The sequence below is a fragment of the Colias philodice genome, chromosome 13 (assembly GCF_061535455.1).
Source record: "Colias philodice isolate Cphi_HAF_F1 chromosome 13, ilColPhil1 Martin Lab GWU primary, whole genome shotgun sequence".
Lineage (NCBI taxonomy): Eukaryota > Metazoa > Arthropoda > Insecta > Lepidoptera > Pieridae > Colias > Colias philodice.
The window spans coordinates 7,087,832-7,103,586 of NC_143098.1; the positions used below are offsets into that span (position 1 = coordinate 7,087,832).

Genomic DNA, 15,755 nt, shown 5'->3' on the forward strand with positions numbered 1-15,755 from the left:
TTCAAAACTTTCTATAGTAAACCTACAATTTTCTTGGACCGAACCCAAATATGAACCTCAAAGTCGATAAATTACTGTACTTTAATTAACACGTAGGTAGTCTACTTAATTAAGTGATAGACGTTATCAACATTGTGTAATACGCCTTTCTTTGTGGGGTTACTGTTCACCGCACTACCTCGGAATAGAAATAGCCTTAATTTGTTCATATGGATGTAGTTTATGTTTTCAAATTAGCATTTCACAATTATGACAAAAGAGAAGGGCAATGTTATTTATTGTAGCACGTTATCGTACACAACGTACCTATCATTATAGGCTGTGTTATACGGATAAAAATATTTTTTTGAAGAATGTAACAGGCTTGTTTTATAATTAAAATTGAAATCATTGACATTGCAGCTGTGATGCCCACGTATTTAATGTTTATTTTTCTTCTGTTTTAGGCTTCTTGTAGGAGCGCCGCTGGGTCAAAACCTTCAGCCAAACACGACGAAGTCCGGAGCTTTGTGGAAATGTCGACTCAGTACGTCCTTACGAGACTGCGAACAAATTGTAACTGATGGAAAAAGAAGTGAGTACACAATGAAAACCTTGACAGATATGGTGTATTATCATATAACATAATATGGTAATTTGGTGATAGTATTCAACTTATTTTTTTTTAATTCAAACGGTTGTTAAAAATATACTACAAACACAAAACCATTTTTCCTTGGAACATTGTAGAATTAGGAATAGTCAAAAATTGCCTCACAAATTTTTTATATGGAAAAACTGTTAAATATTATCAAATATACAAAGAAAATATAAATGCATAGCGATTAAAACGTTATCTTATATTATTATCTTACAACTTATCAAGTACATACTTTCATAAAACTTTCTTTTACGACTCGTCGATTCTGTCTCATAATATCACTATCCGTTGCAATAAAGATAAGTTTAACTTTAGGATTTAGTTTTATTCATACGTAGGTGTAGGTATTAAGTTATTTATGCATAGACATAATCACAGAATTGTATAAAATAATTTGGAAAATCCAAAAGTGCACGCCTCATAATTTTTTTTTAATAAATATTTATTAATTTTTATTTTTGTTTATTTAATAACAATTAAACCACATCGAATCAGACCCTGAAAAATGAAAGGGTTCTATTCCTGATCATACTCAAGCGTAAGAGAAAAAAAAAGACTCGATTAGTAAAGTATTTCGGTCGCTATCGTGTTAACAAGAAAAAGGATCCGCACATACAGACACACGGACGTCCAAGACAGAACTTTTTTAAACTGTTTTTTAACTAGTTTAAATAACAAAAATGACATCAAAAATATCATGAACGTTAAAAATAGTGTTTTTTCTTAATATGTGTGTGTATGTATTATCTTACAAGTGCAATGTATGATACATAAAGACATTTTAAGTTTGAAAAATCAGATGTTTTGCGCGAAGTGACAGTAGTACCCACCTCAACGCTTCGCTTATGAGGCGTGCAATTGTAGTATTTAGATGCACATGTTGCGTACAATTTAATTAGTGACACAGTAGAAATAGATCACAATTAGTGAATTAAATTAGAGGTACAATGATGTAGGAGCAGCACCACCAGTCCTACGTCAAAAAGCTGCATTAGCTTCTCACCATGCTCTTGTAGAGTTTTCTCAACAATATGAAGCGTTAGATACCAGTCTACAGGCTATTTAACGAAGAATTCAAAAACTTAACCTCGTCATAAAGAACAACAAAAAAAATCGTAATACCTGTAGCTCTATTGTAAGATTGTCAATATATTTTAACTAAACTGTTATCTTTTGTCGGTGGTGCCCCAAACAGCGAAGTACGGCAAGATAAACACGAGTAAGTGAGCTGTGGTCTCAATATCCTTTACTTAAATCATTCGCTCCTAAACTAATACCGACTAATTCGCTGTTATACTTTTACTATACTAATCGTCGATTGCTATGTTCCAGATAATGTAAAACGCATGCAGCTCACTAATAAGAATGATTTTGCACACAATTATTGTTACTACTTGGGTATTATTTCTATTTATAGTCAAAGGTGGAAAGTAAAATGGAAATAACTCCCAAATTGCATACGATGAATCAGCACTAACGGCTTTCAAGAGCACCCACTCACAACGCTTGCACAGCACCCAATTTAATGGAAATAATGAATACTGTATACAAAACTTAACTAGGCGTAAACATTAGTTTGCTTAGTTTTTTTTTAATCAGTAGATGTTTTGTTTAAACAAATCTTATTTAAAAAAGTTTTATTAGACTTTTTTCAAATAAGTTTAATTTGCATTGGCGGCGTAGTACTCGCGTAACACATAACTTAGACTTACAAGGTGATCGGTTATAGAATTAACAACGAGGTATAGGACTAAGTTTGCACCGCAAATAATCGTGCAAAACCACTATATTTCTGGTAGATGTCGTCTAACAAGTCCATACGCAATACGAGGCCGATTAAACTAATTGTAATTACATTTAGAGTAACCGTAATCAGTACTTACTTCGAATTAAACATAATTGGTGTCTTGGGTGAATTAACGAATCGGCCATCGATTAAATTAATATCAGTATTGCTCAAAATTAACATAAAGTAGTTATCAGTATAAATTAACCTGAGACCACACGATTGAGTTGATTGCATCTAGATCACGCCGTATCTTCACGTTGTATTCATTTCAGGTTTTGAGAGAAATGTTTATTTTTCGCTTATCGAAGTTACGAAAAATTGGATGCATGTTTATCTGTATTCGACGAGAACCGTTAGTTGATCGCATTCGCACGATATCTGTGCAACATGACACGCAAAACACCTACTTCCTATTTCTTTGCAACGTTTTTGATATTTGCCACATGTTTATCTGATATTCCTATATTGCATCATACACGCCTGGTTGCAATGCTTTGCATTTGCCGAGGTATTCACATTCTTGGTCTTGTTTATGGGATTGTTTCAGTTATTCTATTAAGTATAAGCAATGAGTAATGTATTTCATTTTTAACTACTGATTGTTGCTTTTACCTCGAATGAAATATCGAGCATAAAAGGATTTTATTATCTGTTTTTATTACCTTGTGTTCAATTAATTTGTTTGGGTTGAATTTATTTTGTATTTTGCTGGTGTAATTTCTTAAAAAATTAAAGTACTATGGTTGTATGGGTATGGTTAAAGTACTATGGTTTTGTTAGGAATTTACATTGTTTAAATAATAAAGCTCAACGTTCGGATTGTAATTTAATTGATCAGAGCGAGTATAGTATAGTAACCTTTCTTAAATTTAATTGGTGTTCTTCTATATGTCAACCACAGGACTTTAACTTTTAGTTGTATACCATATAAAACATGATTATATTGTTTCTAATCTAGCAATTGATTTTATTTGTGAAACTACTAATCCTTATGTTAATGAAATGGCTTTAGTTTATGATATAGAGAATTATATACGGATATTCGCTTCTATTTGTTATATGCATTAGCATCATTCTATTTTGCAATATTATAATAAGATATTGATATAGCTCTGGACTCAATCCACCTGTCTGGGCCGCATCCTGATGAGATCAAAGATGGGCAATGGCTTGGCGTATCAGTTCGGAGTCAGGGACCAGGAAAGAAGGCTGTCGTTTGTGCACACAGGTACGTAAAATTCCTTACTTTAACCCTTTATCCGTAGTAGAAACTGGTAACACGAATAACATTATTATAATTTTCATCATAATTTCAGGTACATCCGAAAGTCCGGAGAGTCTCAATTTGGACAAGGTCTTTGCTACACACTAAGCAACGACCTTCAATTAGTCGATGTATGGGAGCCATGTCGAGGCCGGTCCGTGCAAAGGTATAATCAAATCCAAGCTATGATATCATAAATTTGGTTTTAACAAGCTCCATTTGAGACCAACATCTAAATGTACCCTTAATCTTGTAGCGAAGGAAATAACAAGAACCAAGTCTGGTCTAGATGTTATTCTCTTAAAATGGAAATAGTATTTAAATTAAAATATTTAGTATTCTTCTATTGTTATGAGCCATAGATACAAATATTTTTAATATTTTAACATTTTACAATGTTCCTGGTTTTTTCTATAATTTCCATACATATTATTTCCAGAGAGCACGAAGAATTTGGTTTTTGTCAAGTGGGAACGAGTAGTTCACTGTTAGAAGATGATACTCTAGTACTAGGTAGTCCCGGACCTTACACTTGGAGAGGAACTATATTTAGTCAGGACACAAATGATGATCTGATCGAACGTGATCACGTTGTTTATATGGCTCCAGTGGAGGATGGAGCGAGTCCAGTAGAAAAATATAGCTATCTCGGTAAGGAGTTTTAAAGCCACTCAATACCTCAAGGTTTCATTGCAATAACTCTGATATTTTAAAGCAATAAAAGAGGAATTACAATAGTTATAGTTGGCATTGTTTCGAAACAAGTTTTTATACCTACAAGGTATTATTTTCATAAGAAACTAAATTGTACATTTACATTTAAGAGACATTTTTTATCGTTTGCGTATTATTACCAACTTTGTCAAAATAATTTACAGTTACCCATTATCTTCAAATCAATTATCTTCTTATTTTAGGTATGTCGGTATCAGGTGCCAGCTTCTTCGGCAAGGAACCTTCATATGCTGCAGGAGCACCGAGAGCACATGGCACCGGTCAGGTTGTTATCTTTAGTAAACGAGTCATAGATGATTGGACGAGAACGGACGTGGATATCCTTAACTTTACTCTATTGCTAAACGGCGAACAATTTGGCTCAAGCTTTGGTTATGAAGTGTCTTCAGCTGATGTAAATGGGGATGGGTATGTACTTTAAAAACTAATAATGATGAATTAATCATAAAATCTTTTTCACTTTGCGTTTAAAATAAGTGTTCGATTATAATCTTAATCATAATTTAAAACAAAAGAATTTGGCATTACAATATAGAGTAACATTTTTATTGTTTTTTTTATATTTCCAGTCTACCAGACCTTCTAGTGGGTGCACCATTTTACTTTTCACGTGATGCAGGCGGTGCTGTATATCTGTATCTCAACAAAAACCACAATTTACCTCAAGAATACAGTCTGAAACTGACGGGAAAATCAGAATCACAATTCGGAATAGCAATAGCAAATACAGGAGACCTTAACAAAGACGGGTGCGAGGATATAGCTATCGGCAGCCCCTATGAAGGGAATGGTGTAGTATACATTCATATGGGGGATAGAAAGACTGGGCTTAAAGCTAAACCTGATCAGATTATAAAAGCGGAGTCGTTGCCAATAGTAATGAAAACATTTGGCTATTCGTTATCAGGTGGCACAGATCTAGATTCTAACGGCTATCCGGATCTTCTGGTTGGCGCATATGAAAATGTAAGTAAAAGCTATTTTTAAACAATTTTTCATGAGACGTCCGAAACCTTTAATTTATTACAATATAATTTTTTTTCTATTTACAGAGCAGTGTGGCTTTCATTCGAACCAAGCCAATTATAGACATCAAGACATCGATAAGGCCAACGAATACAATTATAAACATAGACCCAACGATACAGGGGTGTGAAAAAGACCCAAAATCGAACTATACATGTTTTCATTTCCAAGCATGTTGTATAATCAAATCTTTAGTGAGATCTAGTCATAGCAATGTACATGAACTTAATTACGTCGTAGAAGCAGAAACTTTTCCTGGTGGAAGAAAATATTCCAGAGTTTTCTTTGATTCTGAAAAATCTAATATTGTTAATAAAACAATTCAACTAGGAAAAGACGAAGAACATTGTAGAGAACATATTGTTTATCTGAAAAATAATACGAGAGATATACAAACGCCAATTAAAGTAAGTATTTTAATACATACACATAATTGCAAACATATTGAACATGTTCTCATTAGGCGCGGGACATATACAAGCGGCGCGGCGCGCATCGGGCGCACCGCGGGCGCGCCAGCCGGCGCGCCGCGGGCGCGCCAGCCGGCGCGCCTCGGGCGCGCTACCGGCGCGCCTCGGGCGCGCTGTTGGCGTCCGAAAATGATATTTATATAGAGTGGTTAAATGCATTTTCTTCATGCATAATTTAGTAAAATTATGTTTTTTGTGCTAAAAGAGATTTGAAAGTAACGTTAATTTGAAAGTAACGATTTTGTTTTGATAATTCCTTGTAAGTAAATAGCGAGGATAACCCCACGATTGCAAATATATCTTTGTTGGAAATGTTGGAATTTACTTGGAAAATTTTATAGTACTTTTAAAGTACATAATTTTAAAGTAGTACTGGTGTAATGATGGAAGAAAAGAAGGTTAAAATAACACAAAATTTATATTGTACTAGCGGTCCGCCCCGGCTTCGCCCGTGGTACATATTTCGCAATAAAAGGTAGCCTATGTTCTTTCTCAGGGTCTAAAGATTATCTGTGCCAAATTTCATCAAAATCGGTCCAGTACCTAGTTTATGCGTGAAAACCATACATACATACATACATACATACATACAAACCTTTCCTCTTTATAATATTAGTATAGATAAAATATGGTTTTCAAACACAGGTTTACATTTAAACCATATAAATCTTATCATTAAAATCTCAGTTCAAAAGTATTTACAGTACTGATCATTCCACAATATTATTACAATTACAAATAAATAAAAAACACAATCAAAATCAGGATTATCTTTATTTCTGACATTGTAAATACATGGGAACTTTCATTATGCTCTTCTTCATTTTCACTTTCCCTACTGCCATCACCTGTGTAAATCATTTCATCGATTAATTCAATTCACCTTTAAAAACAAAACGAAGAAGGGTATTTAATAGCAGCTCTATATAATTCCACACAGAGAGAACACATTTTTGACTGACAGGCTACCGTCTCCTATAGACCGGGAGATACTGACACAAAATTTCGAGTCATTTGTAACAGGATGGCGGTTCTACAGGGGTCTTAGTACGCAATGACAAAAAGAAAAACGATGGTGTGAACGCTGGTACCGGCGGCTTAGTCGCGTGGACGTTAGTCGAACTCGTCGGAAAAATAGCGAAGTCAAACGATTTGTAACACAAAAATTTTATAATTTACCGATAGCCCATAAAAAAGAAGTAGGCGGTAGTGTCATGCCATACTTTTCCGGTGTGACTTACAGCCCGCCATACATAGACGCGAATGTGTTGATTTAAAAAAAACAATTCAACCATTTGTACCAGGCTAACTTTTGCACAGGTAACCATCGTCGTGCAGCCATTTACGAAAATCGCCATGCCATACTTTTCGGACGATTCCAAATGGTCGCCATACCGCCGAAAATCTGCAAATTTTTTTTTTGTAACAATTGTAACAGACAAATGACTCGAAATTTTGTGTCAGTATCTCCCGGTCTACTACCACCCGATTTGTTTTTGATTGTGTATGACCGTGAATTGACCTCTATTTGGGGAAGCGCGCCTGCGGTACGCCTGCGGTACGCCCGCGGCGCAACGGTGGCGTGCCGCCTCGACGCCTGTCCAAAATTCTTTCATACAAAATGTATAAGAAGGATGTGGTGCAAAACAGATTGAAGAGGCGCGCTTATGGTACGCCCGCGCCCGCACCGCTTGTGTTTGACCCGCGCCTTAGAGAGACATCTCCATTTAAATTGAATAATGGATAGTTCTTTTAATAAACATCTTTCCCAATCTATTTCAGTTCCAAGTAACATACAAAATAGTTCACATAGATCCCCAATACTCAAGTAGTGGTGAACTACCAAACATTGATGATTACCCAGTACTAAACGCAACAGCGACAACGGCGTTCAGTGCTAACTTCCTGAACGATTGTGGTCTGGATGGCATCTGTGTTAGCGATCTCGTTGTAGATCCTGTCTTGCAACTTCCCAAAAGTATGTATATTAAAATTGATGAACTAAAATTGTATATGTATTAAGTATTTAAACTTTAAACAGATATGGCGCCATCTCTGTTTACACCATAAAACTTTTTTGTGTGAGTAAGATAAATATGTTGTTACCGATAGATGGCGCTGAGAAATATTTCAAAGCCCCACCAGTTAATTCTTTTTTTTCCATATTAGCTGCCTATAATTATTTTTTTATAATTCCTTTTAAATTATGTTCTCAGCTGAAGATGGAAAATCGTATGCTCTTACATTGGGTCAGGAAGAGGAGATTAAGTTGTCTATTTCAGTGGATAATTATGGAGAGTCCGCTTATGAGGCACAACTATTTGTACAGCATCATGCAAGCTTGCATTATATCGCTGCTAATATAAGTGTAAGTATACATTTAGAAACTAACACTCATCCGCATCATTGGTTCTTTTATTTTTCTATTTAGGATACTCATTTAAAGAAAAGTAGCGCTAAATAGAAGTAAAGAGATTTATTTATTTTATTTCCTCCAAAACAAGCAGATAGTGATGATGATTAACATCACAAACTGCAATTTTTCGTATAATTAAGCGATTATGTATGATAAAGGTTATGTGAAATTGTTCTAAATTTCAGGGAAAGCACATGATATGTACAAGCGTGAACAAAACAACAGTATCTTGCCTCCTCGAAAACCCGTTTAAGAAACAAGCGGATGGCTCAGTGCCCATAACAATAAGATTTGATGCCAGGGCTTTAGAAGATAACGAGCCGTCCGTCGTCTTCTCAATTTGGGCTAACTCTACTTCTAAAGAACTACACCCTGGAAAGAAACCAGTACAAATTGAAGCATTAGTGATTAAGAACGCCGAGCTTTTAATAAAAGGGTAAGTGTTTATGCAAAATAAGTAGCCAAACCGATTATGTTCAATGATAACCGATGAAATTATTTTGTTAAGTAGATATTTTAGGATGGGTTGAACACATTTTCGTGTGGTAACATATACAATCCTGGAATAGAAGCAATACGTTTTCATTAAACAGTGGAATGTTTTCGAACAAAATTCATGAGTTTTTTCAGTGATTTCATTGAGTGATTTCATTTTATTTCTCTTTCAGAGCTGCACGACCGGAACAAGTATTTTACGGTGGGGAAGTAAAAGGAGAATCAGCTATGACCTACTTTGATGATATAGGAACCAGAGTTATACATACATATCAGGTTAGACTTTTCATTTGATCTTTAATAAATACCATTTTCGCTATGAACGTAACGAATTGCTATACCACCACACTAAGAAGAGAGCTGTTAATAAGTTTTTGCTACATCCATTTGCCATCATTAAGGAAATTGATATTCTATGTATAAATTTATAAATATGATATTCTATGTTTTAAACAAACTTACAGGTATTCAACGAAGGACCGTGGCGTGTATCATCCCTGCAAGTAGTAATATCGTGGCCTCATCAAGTGGCATCTGACAGTGACCAGGGAAAATGGTTGCTCTATCCTGAAGACGTGCCTACTGTTGATGGAGAGGCTGGTTAGTAGATTCTCTTTTATCATTTGTTTTATAATATTTTCCCAATTGTATTTATTTTTACTTAAGGTATCGACGTCATAGAAATTTCCATAACTTTGGCAATTTTGTATAATAACCTACTAAAGTTGTTATTTTTACGTTTTCAATTCAAACTTAAAGATTCTTTATTTACTTTTATAATTCGTTATTTATTTTTAGATCAAAGTAACGGGGAATGTTTTATAATTTATGGAAGTGAAATCAATCCTCTGAAACTCACAACTCGACCTGGATCTTTTGAACCATATCTGGAAAATTTGGAAATGGATCCATTTTTAAGTGCTGGAAAATTGAGTGCCACCTCTAGTGAGAAAGAACATAACTCTACGCTTAAGAAAGCCGTTGAATTTAGAAGTGGTGCCGAAAACAAAATAAGGAAAAAGAGGGAAAGCGATATCGTTAAAGCTGAAGCTTATACGGATAAGGATGGTCAGAGAAAGCACGTTGTCAACATGGTAAGGCATGATAAATAATAATTTTGCTAATTTATAAATAGATTAGCAAAATTTTGTTATTCATTAATAATAATTAAATTTATTCTTTCAGAACTGCCAAAAGAAAACAGCCAAATGCATTCAATTCCAATGTGTAATATACAGATTGGGACGCATGCAAGCAAGTACCATCACAGTAAAAGCCCGGCTTTGGAATTCTACCTTGGTGGAAGACTACCCGCGAGTTAGCCATGTCAACATCGCTTCTACTGCCTTCATACATATTCCAGAACATTATAACATCCATCAGAATAAACGCCACGATGATACTGCGACGGTAAATGTTCATACTTAAATTAATACACGTGTCTTAATCGGCTTAGCAAATGATTATTACATATTTTATAAATAGGATGCTAGATGTGCATCGTGTTGTTGTTGACGTTATTAATCAAAGTAATAAATTATAAAGGGCCATCCCGATTAACATACACGCGACTGCTGGTAGTATATTTTATTTATGAGCTTAATATTGTCTTAGCGCATAAACAACATATTCAGCATCAAGGTTTTGAAATATAATATTATGTTTCAAAATTCTCTCATTGTGCAGTTGTTCGCGCATTTGATTTGCTTTGAATCACAGAACAGACAAAATAAATCTGACCTATGGTTAAATATTATTTGGACGTAGCCTTGCACTCATTCAATAGGTATAGTTAATCGGTACCGATAATCGATCAATAGATATCGCATTTTAATAATACCCCAATGACTATCATTATTTTTATTTCATTTTCTAGGTCGAAACTGTTGCATATCCAGACTTGAAGATAAGCGAGCCTTCAGAAGTACCATTGTGGGTTATAATTGTCTCAATTATAGTAGGCCTAATAGTTCTCATACTTCTCATAATAGCGCTTTGGAAACTTGGATTCTTCAAACGAAGTCGGCCAGACCCTACGTTATCTGGTAACTTGGAGAAGAATAACCACGAATCTAGTCCGTTTATTGGTCGAGATAGGAACAGTATTCGATAGCCGGTTGTCAGATAATTGTGTAAAACAGTGTAAATAGAAAGTTTTGTATGATACAATGCAGATGTTTTTGTATGGATTGGATATTAGCAACATTTAGGACAGTAGAACAGTAAAGTAACATACATTTGAGTAAGTGTATTTTTAAAATTGACTTAACTCTTACTTAAAATAAAAGATGAATATAACAGCCGGTGCTATGTTGCTGTATTTTATCCATACAAAACGAAGAATGGACGTAGTGAAACTTGCGTAATAGTGTTAAATTTATAAAAGAAAAGGTTTTATAGGTAGGTATATTTAATATCATTTGACTGTGATGTCTTCGTAGAGGATTATATGTGTGTAAGTACGAAATGTTCTGGAAACGGCGTTTTATTGTTGTTACAAGGCTCTTGTATGAGAGATTTAACTATTGTTTTTATTTTGCATTTCTTAAGTGTAATGAGAAGATTTTCTATGATTGTTTATATAAATGAATATGTATTATTCTGTAAATAATACTTGCCTTATTATTTATGAAATTTTAGCATAAGGACAAGTTGACTAGATTTTTTACTAGTCAAATTTAATTAGGAATTTTATAATGATTTGTAGGTTTGTAAAAACCATGATGTTGTATTTTTCTTACACTTAATAATGAACTACTTATATTGTTCCACTTACTTGTTGCTACTTATTTTTATTTATCAATTTTAGTTTTGTTGAATATATTGTTCAAGCTGTATTTTTAAAATGGTTTAAATACACATTGTAATGAAATAAATTTCTGCACACCTAGGTACTTATTTTTAAGCTATTAAAATACTTATGATTTTTCAATGTGGCAAAATACGATATCGATTTTCCTTATAATATTATGTCAGTTTATTTGTAACGAAATTAAAAATATCTAACTCATTGAATCAATATTCTAGATATCGGAATGTAGTACATAGTTAAAACACTTTTTGGACTTGAAAATTCTAAAATTTCCAATATACTCGAGACAAATTTAACAAAAAATTAAATAGTTTTAGGATAAATTGTAAATAGAACTTAGTATTTATATTAGATTTTGTATTAACATTTGTTGTTATATATTTTAAAAACATAATTGCTACGCTACAATTATTGTACTTATTAGTTTTTAATAGGTCCACTGCCACAAAACCTATCCTAGATTAACTTTACCACCTTTTAAAAAACTGGTTGTGATGTCTCTTGACATTTTGATAATCTTTCTTTGAAATGTGCTTAAAACAGACCTACAATAAAATAAAGAAATGGTGCCATATCATATTGTTTTATTTATGATACCCTCGTTTTCATGTTTCTACAAATACGAGTATCTCAAATATCTAATATATTATCTCAACTGGGCTCCACCTGGGTGTATTTTTAATTTTTAAATTATTAATTTTTACATTACCTGTTATTCTTATGCATCCATGACGTTGTTTTTCTAGGTAGTTTATATGCCCAAAACACTTTTTATAAGAAGGAAGAAAAATGTAGCAACACCTTTTTCATAAAAGCATTTAAAATGTTAAAAATACGGGCGAGCAGTCAATTGGGAATAATTTAAGTAAAATAAATAAATATAATAGAATTCTTTATTGAGTCATAAATTCAAATAATAGTTTTTATTATTATTAATATACCTTTCTATACGCTCTTAATTAATTACATTTATTCAAGTAAATTCTTTTTATTACTTCAGAATGATAAATCCTGAAAGTTATTGTGTATGTTGAAAATATCAAAAAACAATGAATTAACTAATAAAAGGAAGGAAGCTCTCCAAATGTTTCAGTTCACTGGGTTATTTAACGTTACATTGAAAAAAAGGAGACTAGAATAACTTTTAATTTGAATTTAATTCATCAACGGCGTGTTATTAATTCAAGATTATATTATGTTTTGCTCAATTAAATAATTTATACATTTATAATTAAATATAAGTAGTATTATTTTAATATTGTATATTTTAATATTATATTATTTTAATATTGTATACCTTATTCCCTTATCATAGAGCAAGACTAGTTTTTATTGGTATATAATATTTGTTGTTAATAAACTTAGTTACAATGTTCCATTGAATCCATTTGGCATCATAGTTGAAGATTTCTGAAAAAAAAATAAATCAATCACTTTCTCTGAATATGAAATGTCAGTCAGATATGTAATAAATTAATGGCTTTAAATTAGTACGACATAATTATTTAGATACGGTTAATTTAGAATGTAGAAAGTAGCTATACATATGTGTAAATTATAATACTTATTATAATCATGTACGATCTACATAATATGACGTGTCCATACCGACTAGATAATTATATTCACATAGGTTTAGTAGCAATATCACCCGTTTAGATTATGTAAAAACGATCATTACGCCTTTTACCCTAAGGTGACAAGCCTTCAGCTTATATCACATTTAATTATACATAACTAGCTTTCCGCCCGCGGCTTCGCCCGCGTTTTCAAAGAAAAACCCGTTCCCGTAGGATTTCCGGGATAAAACCTATCCTATTTCCCGGAATAAAAAGTAGCCTATGTCCTTTCTCGGGTATCAAAATATCTCTATACCAAATTTCATGCAAATTGGTTCAGTAGTTAAGGCGTGATTGAGTAACAGACAGACAGACAGAGTTACTTTCGCATTTATAATATTAGCACAGACTAATAATAATATACTACGTATATATTAGTATGGATATATCTATGAATATTAACATGCATGGACCGTTACGTTATATAAATAAAAATAAAGAGTCACTTACTTCTTTTTTCACAGTAGACCAACAAAAGGTACACAAAGACGTATTTTTGTGTTCATAGTCGTTATTTCGTAAACAGGGTCTTTCCATGTCTCCTAAAAAAATTTTCTACCTTTACTAACATTTATGAAAGCTTAAGTTGGCTACACACGACACTAGTGCATATTGCTCACTGTAATGTTAATTATTCTAATAAAAAAATTACATCCAAAAAAACACATTAGGTACCCAAAAATACAGTTCTATCAGAATCAGTTAGTTTCATCATTTTTGTTCTCAAATTTTACTTAAATATAGAAGGTATGGGGACTTATAGTCTTAGAGCTAGGACTTTTGGGCTAGTTCTGAGTGATAATTATCTAAATGGTATAAAAGTAAAACAAGTGAGTTGTTATTACCTGTGTATAATTGGTTATCAAGGTGTGTAATATAGCTGCCAGCAAGTCGAAGGATCTCAATTTTGCTCAGTTTTCTGTCTGGGGGCTCCGTTGGGATGAGCAGGCGCAGCGCGTTGAAAGCCATGTTTACGCTGCTTGGAAATTCATATATTGTGATAATAATGTGAAGTATAGAAATTTGCAATACCCAATTACAAATTTTTGATAGCATGGAAATACGAAATATTAAAAGGTATAAATAATGCATATTCATTGTAAGGTTATTATTGGTAGAGACAATTCATAAACTAAAAGTAAATTTGCTGCATATTTAAGTATAGCTAGATAATATTCTAATATTTGAATAATGAACAGGCCATTTAAGTTGACTTTGATTAATTTGCTTACCCAATAAAAATTACATATGAGTTAGTCAGTAAATACAATTTGAATTCCTGAAACTATGCGAAAAAATCCCGGTACTCTATATTTTCCTTTGAATTACTACTTGACCCATTTGAATGTAATTTGGTAAAAATAAAGTTTTACACTCGGGAAAGGACCTAGGATAGTTTTAAAATTATATGCTAGAAAATCCCGGTACTAGATCTTTTCCTTGAATACGTGGGCGTTGTCGCGAACAGAAAGATCATTTTTTTAATACCATAGATTTGGAATATTAATTAGATTTTTTCCTCAAATTATATCTAATTTTCGGTTACCTACATTGTCTATAATATTATGACCACCTACTAGACTATCTATTTTAATATAAGACATAAAGGCTAATATTTTGAAACACTTAAAATAATAAAAATATAGGTAAGTACTAACTTTTGTGTACGATCTCGCTCACGGGCGTTTGCTTGGTACCTTTGTTTCGGGACCGGATCAGTATTTCGACACTGTGCATACTGCTTTGTATATAATTGGTCCCAATTTTCACTGTATTGGTAGAAACCTTCCATATTAAGTTTCAATCTTATTTTGAAATTAAGACGTTTTTAAATGATAACACACGTATTACTTGTTAGGATGTTAGATGAAGACTAATCCGGGTTCTTGCTTTGTCGTTATATTATGAGTCCAGATGAATATCGTTCATGAAGGACTCATTTAGGAAGAACAGCATGCGCCACTGACTCGCCTCTTAGCTGATAATTGTATAAACAGATGCCTTCCGACCAGACAGGGGCGTATCGTTTCAATTGAATATTTCTTATTAGGTACTGTGAGACTACTTTAAATTGTTTAATTCATTTGCAGAAACCTATACAAAAAAATAAATAATGGTATGGCCGTATCAATCTGTAAAATAGTACCTACTATCGAAACTGTTGAATTAGTATAAAACTCTTTTCACTTGGCTTTTTTTAATGTTTGTTTTTTTTAAATTGTTATGTTAATATTAAAAATAAATCTATTATAGGAAACCCGTAATGCTAAATAAATAAATTCTATAACTAAGATTTTTAATTGATAAATGTAGAGTCCGTCCCTGTCTCTAAGATGTCATCAAGGATGTAAAACTCGGAACCCTCTGTGCCCTGTCACTATTTGTTTAAGCTAACTATACTCATAAATATTTTAATTTCCGTGATGAAAAGTTATATCGCGCAATTATTTAGAACAAATAAACAAGGAGGGACGATTATGTCAAAAACT

At 33.0% G+C, this 15,755-nt stretch overlaps 2 protein-coding genes across 4 annotated transcripts in view; one reads left to right on the top strand and one right to left on the bottom strand.

Moving 5' to 3' along the window:
* Positions 1–12,221, top strand: part of LOC149483441 (integrin alpha-PS1-like) — a 59,907-nt gene extending 47,686 nt beyond the window's left edge. Inside the window, exons 2-17 of one of the 2 annotated variants that reach the window (XM_089702476.1) lie at positions 447–574; positions 1,836–1,859; positions 3,540–3,657; positions 3,746–3,859; positions 4,133–4,344; positions 4,611–4,836; positions 4,998–5,394; positions 5,481–5,861; positions 7,707–7,902; positions 8,141–8,292; positions 8,526–8,776; positions 9,009–9,111; positions 9,300–9,435; positions 9,634–9,929; positions 10,021–10,245; positions 10,712–12,221. In XM_089702476.1, the coding sequence (XP_089558602.1) occupies positions 447–574; positions 1,836–1,859; positions 3,540–3,657; positions 3,746–3,859; positions 4,133–4,344; positions 4,611–4,836; positions 4,998–5,394; positions 5,481–5,861; positions 7,707–7,902; positions 8,141–8,292; positions 8,526–8,776; positions 9,009–9,111; positions 9,300–9,435; positions 9,634–9,929; positions 10,021–10,245; positions 10,712–10,948 (3,196 nt within the window). In that variant the 3' untranslated portion in view covers positions 10,949–12,221. The remainder of the gene's footprint in view (positions 1–446; positions 575–1,835; positions 1,860–3,539; positions 3,658–3,745; positions 3,860–4,132; positions 4,345–4,610; positions 4,837–4,997; positions 5,395–5,480; positions 5,862–7,706; positions 7,903–8,140; positions 8,293–8,525; positions 8,777–9,008; positions 9,112–9,299; positions 9,436–9,633; positions 9,930–10,020; positions 10,246–10,711) is intronic. The other variant, XM_089702477.1, reaches the window with a different exon arrangement.
* Positions 12,222–12,555: 334 nt separating this feature from the next.
* Positions 12,556–15,269, bottom strand: LOC149483442 (transcription factor 15-like). Of its 2 annotated transcripts, none has more exons than XM_089702963.1 (4): positions 14,925–15,269; positions 14,112–14,242; positions 13,717–13,808; positions 12,556–13,057 (listed from the first exon to the last, which is right to left on the bottom strand). In XM_089702963.1, the coding sequence occupies exons 1-4, from the start codon at positions 15,056–15,058 to the stop codon at positions 13,013–13,015; spliced, it is 402 nt and encodes a 133-aa protein (XP_089559089.1). In that variant the 5' UTR covers positions 15,059–15,269; the 3' UTR covers positions 12,556–13,012. The 2 variants fall into 2 exon arrangements, with proteins under 2 accessions (XP_089559089.1, XP_089559088.1); XM_089702962.1 differs by having other exon boundaries at positions 14,112–14,245.
* Positions 15,270–15,755: the final 486 nt, after the last annotated feature.

What these genes read in the sequence shown, in the direction of transcription:
- LOC149483442 (XM_089702962.1), bottom strand. Translation starts at nt 15,058, where the DNA reads ATGGAAGGTTTCTACCAATACAGTGAAAATTGGGACCAATTATATACA. An exon ending in GAGCGAGATCGTACACAAAA is followed by an intron (nt 14,246 to 14,924) that starts GTTAGTACTTAC and finishes TGAATTTCCAAG; the next exon opens with CAGCGTAAACATGGCTTTCA. An exon ending in TGATAACCAATTATACACAG is followed by an intron (nt 13,809 to 14,111) that starts GTAATAACAACT and finishes AAATTTTTTTAG; the next exon opens with GAGACATGGAAAGACCCTGT.